General features: G+C 42.6%; 1 protein-coding gene across 3 annotated transcripts in view; it reads right to left on the bottom strand.

The window, feature by feature from the left end:
• Window positions 1–3,420: 3,420 nt before the first annotated feature.
• GRAMD2B (GRAM domain containing 2B) overlaps window positions 3,421–6,501 on the bottom strand; it is a 126,914-nt gene continuing 123,833 nt past the window's right edge. For all 3 annotated transcript variants that reach the window (XM_053220367.1, XM_027076797.2, XM_015067436.3), the window contains exon 14: window positions 3,421–4,573. In XM_053220367.1, coding sequence (XP_053076342.1) covers window positions 4,532–4,573 — 42 coding nt within the window. In that variant the 3' untranslated portion in view covers window positions 3,421–4,531. The remainder of the gene's footprint in view (window positions 4,574–6,501) is intronic.

The following is a 6,501-nucleotide window of genomic DNA, read 5'->3' as shown; positions in this document are numbered from 1 at the left end:
TCATTGTACAAACTTGAGAGAATATAGAAAAGGTCACTGTGCGTGTGCTTCTATATATACATATGTAGGTGTATACACATATATACGTAGGAAATGTTTGAGTTTCTTCATAAAATTGGGATCATACCATAGTTTTGTGCTTCCCTTTTTAATGGAATTTCTATGCCATTCTTTGACAATACAACTCTAAATAGCTATATCATTTAAATATTCTGCTATTGAATGGAATCTCTAATATTTTGCTGTCATGATGCGTCAAAGAATGTTCTGATATCTAAATCTCAGACTAGCTCTCTGCTTATTGCTTCAGGAGACATTTAGAGAGCAGATTACTAATTCCTGTATTTGTAACCTTTTTTATTTTTTTGATAAGTATACTCTTTTCTTCAAAACTTTAATTTTTTTTTTTTTTTTTTGGAGAGAGAGAGAGAGCACGCGAGAGTATGCACAAGCAGGGGAGGGGCAGAGAGAGAGGGAGACACAGAATTTGAAGCAGGCTCTAGGCTCTGAGCTTGTCAGCACAGAGCCTGTTGCAGGGCTCAAACCTGTGAACCATGAGATCATTACCAGAGCTGAAGTTGGACGCTTAACTGACTGAGCCACGCAGGTGCCCCAGGAGGTGTACTCTTTAATCATTATCACCTATTTCACCCCTCCCCCCCGTCCCCCCCCTCCCCCCGCCCATCTTCCCCCTGGTAACAATCAGTTTGTTCTCTGTAGTTAAGAGTCTGTTTCTTAGTTTGTCTCTTTTTTTTATCCCCCTTTGTTCTTTCATCTTTCAACATGAGTGAAATCATATGGTATTTGTCTTTTTTTTTTAACATGAAATTTATTGTCCACTTGGTTTCCATACAACACCCAGTGCTCATCCCTACAGGTGCTCTCCTCAATGCCCATCCCCCACCCTCCCCTCCTTCCACCCCCCATCAACCCTCAGTTTATTCTCAGTTTTTAAGAGTCTCTTATGGTTTGGCTCCCTCCCTAAGTTTTTTTTTCCTTCCCCTCCCCCATGGTCTTCTGTTAAGTTTCTCAGAATCCACATAAGAGTGAAAACATGTGGTATCTGTCTTTCTCTGTATGGCCTATTTCACTTAGCATAACAGTCTCCAGTTCCATCCATGTTGCTATAAAAGGCCATATTTTATTCTTTCTCATTGCCAAGTAGTATTCCATTGTGTATATAAACCACATCTTCTTTATCCATTCATCAGTTGATGGACATTTAGGCTTTCTCCACAATTTGGCTATTGTTGAGAGTGCTGCTATAAACATTGGGGTACAAGTGCCCCTATGCATCAGTACTCCTGTATCCCTTGGGTAAATTCCTAGCAGTGCTATTGCTGGGTCATAGGGTAGATCTGTTTTTAACTTTTTCAGGAACCTCCACACTGTTTTCCAGAGTGGCTGCACCAGTTTGCATTCCCACCAACAGTGCAAGAGGGTTCCCGTTTCTCCACATCCTCTCCAGCATCTATAGTCTCCTGATTTGTTCATTTTAGCCACTCTGACTGGCGTGAGGTGGTATCTCAGTGTGGTTTTGATTTGTATTTTCTGGATGAGGAGCGACGTTGAGCATCTTTTCATGTGGCTGTTGGCCATCTGGATGTCTTTAGAGAAGTGTCTATTCATGTTTTCTGCCCATTTCTTCACTGGATTATTTGTTTTTTGGGTGTGGAGTTTGGTGAGTTCTTTATATCTGACTTATTTCACTCGGATTATACTCTGTAGCTCCACCCATGTCTTTGCAAATGACAAGATTTCATTTTATGACTAAATAATATTCTATTGTGTATATATACCATCCATCCATCTATCAATGGACACTTGGGCTGCTTCCATAATTTGGCTATTGTAAATAATGCTGCTATAAACAGGGGTGCGTGTATTCCTTTGAATTAGTGTTTCTGTATTTTGGGAGAGAATACCTAGTAGTGTGATTCCTGGATTGTAGGCTAGTTGTATTTTTAACTTCTTAAGGAACATCTTAACGTTTTCCAGAGTGGCTGCATCAGTTTGCATTCCCATCAACAGTGCACAAGGGTTCCTCTTTCTCCCCATCCTTGCCAACATTTGTTTCCTATGTGTTTGATTTTAGCCATTCTGACAGATGTGAGGTGTTTTCTAAAGAACTTTTTAAAGTTTATTTTTGAGAGAGAGACACAGAGAGAGAGAGAGAGAGAGAAAGAGAGAGAGAGAGAGAGAGAGAATGAGCAGGGGAGGGGCAGAGAGGGAGAGAGAGAATCCCAAGCTGACAGCACAGAGCTCCATGCGCAGCTCGAGCCGTGACATCATGACTTGAGTCGAAATCAAGAATCGAACGTGGTTAATGGACTGAGCCACCCAGGTGCCCTGTGAGGTATTTTCTTATTGTGGTTTTGATCTGCTTTTCCCTGGTGAGTCATGTTGAGCATCTTTTCATGTGTCTGTTGGCCACCTGTAGGTCTTCTCTGGAGAAACACCTGTTCATGTCTTCTGCCCATTTTCAACTGGATTATTAGTTTTTTGGGTGTTGAGTTGTAGCAGTTCTGTATATATTTTGGATACGCTTTATCATTTATGTCATTTGCAAATATCTTTTCCCATTCAATAGGTTGCTTTTTTAGTTTTGATGGTTTCCTTCATTGTGAAACTTGAACCTTTTAAGGGCTTTTCATACCCGTAAAATTTCTCTGTATAGGTGGCTTACTCATTCTTGAATCCCTGGTGGGTTTTCATTATAAACTATTTTTTTTTAAGATTTTATTTTTGTGTAATCTCTCCACCCAATGTGGGGCTCAAAGCCACAACCCTCAGATCCAGAGTCACGTGCTTTACCGACTGAGCCGGCCAGGCACCCCTTGACTATAAACTATGGACCTAGAACTTTTATATGACTGGAATGTCAGACATGAAAACACTGCTGAAAATAACGAATATGGTACTTGGTCTGAGACTGTACTACTTGCGTGACACTGTGATGTGCTGTAGAAACAATCATCACATTGAATCCTCACAGTGACACACGTTTTGTTGGTAGTTTTGGTCACATAAATAAAATGGGGGGGAAATGGCCAAAAAACTTAAGGTCACATAACTCATAAAACGTGGACCCAGACATCAGGCATTATTTTCCTGATTTCATCTTCTTCCCCCTGTATCATTGCAACCCCAGAATTTAAATCCTTTTTGAGTTGTGGACTGAATGCTTGGGAGGCACGAAGTACCAGTGAGTTGGAAGCAGTAAAGAAGACGGGAGAAGCAGTTCAAAAAAAAAAAAAAACAAAACATATTGTCTTATGCTTATGTTACGTTATGCTTATGTTACAAGAGTTTACGAACTGACAGAACACAGTGTTATTAGCAGGGCAGTTTAACCAACGAGTTTTTATTAAAAGCCGGGGTGCACCAGGCACAGTTGTACAGGAGGCTAACAAATCCAAATGTTGTAACTAATTCATTTATTAGCTTATCTGATCAAACAAAATACATTTCATAGAAATGATTATAAAACGCATTGCCGATAGAAACAGAGTATCATTTGTATTACAGAACTTATGGTACCTAAATAATTATTAATAAAAACCAGCCAACTCATATGGGAAACAGAAGTTAGTAAACCACCAGTTACTTCTTTATTTTCGTCAGCAAGAGGGAGAAGCATGCACTTGTCATGCTCCAATGGGCTTCAGCGTTCACTATGGACATCCTGTTTCAAAAGTAACATAGTTCACCTGTCCATTTAAAAGTTCAGTGTTTTTCATCCAGTATCAAAGCACTATGGTACTTTTTGGTTTAAAGATTAGTTTTGGTTGCAGAGTAAGCTTAATTTAGTACTTGAGTCGCATGTGTCACAGTTTCTGGATCTGGGGTGGGTGCTGACCAGTCAAGTGTTAGTTGAACAAAACACAACACACGTGGGATAGTTTAATCTGCTCTGTGATATTCTTGTCAGTACTCGATTGAGAAGATATACAGGTGATTTAAAGCAGAACAGAACAGCAGGAGGGGGGAAAAGAAAAACATGTTGGTGTTGCTTGAGGCGAGTCTGTCTGTTAGAGCTATTTCTTGCTGTTTTGGAGAGTTCTGGCTAATTCTTGTAAGGATCGTATCAAGTTTATTGGCACGTGATCTATTCCTTACTTTGAAGGTTGGTTCAGAGGGGTGTACAGGAGAGAAAAGGGGCAGGGAAAGGACCGAAAAGGCATGGAATGGAGTGTGTTTGCTGACAGTCAAGTTAACTGTGGAACCACAATCATCCGAGAGGGTGTCCACCAAGGCCCTTCCTGGGACCTCCAGAGATGGGTCTGTTTTCTTGAGGAAGCAGCACTGAAAACTTCCTCAGACAGGGTCCATGTTTATTGCACAGGAACCAAAATTATTTCTGTTCCCCCCTTTCCTGAGCTGGAGACCTCCAAGTGCACACATGACTAGGGATGCCCATCAGCTCGCTCCTCTGGCCAGCAGGGAGCGCTCCACCACAATGACTGGGGGAACGAACACTTTCTTCAAAGGGAAGCACGAGGTATCATGTTGGCCCGAACAATGTGGTCCTTCAGTCACCATTCTCAAGCAGCTTCTGTAGGTTGTTTTGTATCTTAAAATAGTAAGAGAGAAGTTCCTGTTATTAAAGAGAATGGAGGGGCGCCTGGGTGGCTCAGTTGGGTAAGCATCTGACTTCGGCTCAGGTCACGATCTCACGGTTCTTGGGTTCAGGCCCCAAGTCGGGCTCTGTGCTGACAGCTCAGGGCCTGGAGCCTGCTTCAGACTCTGTGTCTCCCTCTCTCTCTCTCTGCCCCTCCCCCGCTCATTCTGTCTCTCTTTCAAAAATAAACATAAAATAAAACCCAGAATGGAATATTTCAAGGGCCTATCTGCCATGGCGTACATAATTCTGAGAGGAATCGATTCTACCTGGAATAAAAAGCTACCCATGGGTTCAATTTAAATCAGGCAAATGCTTTTAAGTGGAATAAAACTCTGTTGATAATCCACTTTAAAGTGAAAAAAAAAGTGCTAAAAAAAGAAAGAATGGCACTGCAATAAAATGTCAGGAAAGACCAAGACAAGTCTGAGGGAAGAAAAAGAACAAAAGCACAGGACACACCAAGTGTGACCTAAATGCAGAGAGAGTGGGAAACTGATCCTTAAAGAGCCTGTGTATCATGTGGTGTCTGATTCAAATCATCAATGTTTAATACTCCTACCAGATATTATACATTTCCCAGATGACTGAATGCCACAGATGAAGGGTCCATGACATGTCTGTGGATCTCGAGACTACAGTTCAGTGTTGGGCATTAAAAATGTGCTTGGTAGAGGTCTACTGAGTAAGCGAACTTGGAAGATTTCTGAGCAAGGAATTCTCAACGAGCAACAGTGTGATGGCAGTGGGGAACCCCATGGGACAAAAGAAAGAGGATATGTGTATGTTTTTGTGGAACAGTCTGCAACGTCCTGTAGGCAAAGAGGGAAGGATGTAGAATGCGTGTGCCCCGAACTTCATGTGTGCTCACCTTAACCACAAAGAGAAAATTTCACGTATGATGTGGAGACACCACGAAACAAGACCAGCTACACAGACAGGAAGTAGCAGAGGACGGATAAGAACACGGGTCTGTCTCTTCACTGCTCCATCACTAATGCCATTGGCAGCACTAAGAAGGTACGTATTGGTGCACCTGTGTGGCTCCGTCGGTTAAGGATCCAACTCTGGCTCCGGTCATGATCTCACAGCTCATGAGTTCGAGCCCCACATCGGGCTCTGTGCTGACAGCTCAGAGCTGGAGCCTGCTTCGGATTCTGTGTCTCCCCCTCTCTCTGCCCCTCCCTTTCTCGTGCTCAGTCTCTCTCTTGCCCTCTCAAAAATAAATATTAAAAAAAAATATATTTATTTCATTACCGATGAAAGGCATTGCCTTCATTCTCTCATTCCTACTCCCTATCTTTCCTACCTACCCCGCAGGACCCAAGATAAACAGAAAAGCAAGAGTGGGAAGGTAGAAAAAGAAATGAAACAAAGGAATTATGACCAAAATATATAAAACACACCTACAAAGAAACTCAAACCAGGGGGATAGCTGCTATTTCACCGCCAGGCTGTGCTGCATCGCTCTAGCGGAAGCCATGCATGAGACATGGCCACTGGTCTGCCTGTTGTGGACAGGCTCTCCTGTTTCTGTGTCCCTTCTTACAGCATGTGGTGCCCTAGCCAGGCCTGGCACAAGAAGGGGGCAGCGGGATTTGGTGTGCGCTTCTGGTCCAAGAATACCACTGTATGCCAGAGTGAACAAACCAGAGAATTCACACCATCCCATCCTCTAGGTCAGCATGGAAGCCAAACACTTGTAAGCATTTCATCACAAAACCAAAAAACTACCTCCGCTTCTCAGCAACTAATGTTTTATTGATTTACTCTCGAAAGTTAATTTATTTTGAGAGAGGGAGAGCAGGGGACGGGCAGAGAGAGAGAGAGAGAGAGGGAAACAGAGAATCCCAAGTAGGCTCTGCACTGTCAGCGCACAG

The sequence above is a fragment of the Acinonyx jubatus genome, chromosome A1, assembly GCF_027475565.1.
Source record: "Acinonyx jubatus isolate Ajub_Pintada_27869175 chromosome A1, VMU_Ajub_asm_v1.0, whole genome shotgun sequence".
Lineage (NCBI taxonomy): Eukaryota > Metazoa > Chordata > Mammalia > Carnivora > Felidae > Acinonyx > Acinonyx jubatus.
The sequence above is the reverse complement of the archived record's forward strand: the minus strand, read 5'-3'. Positions and strand labels throughout refer to the sequence as shown.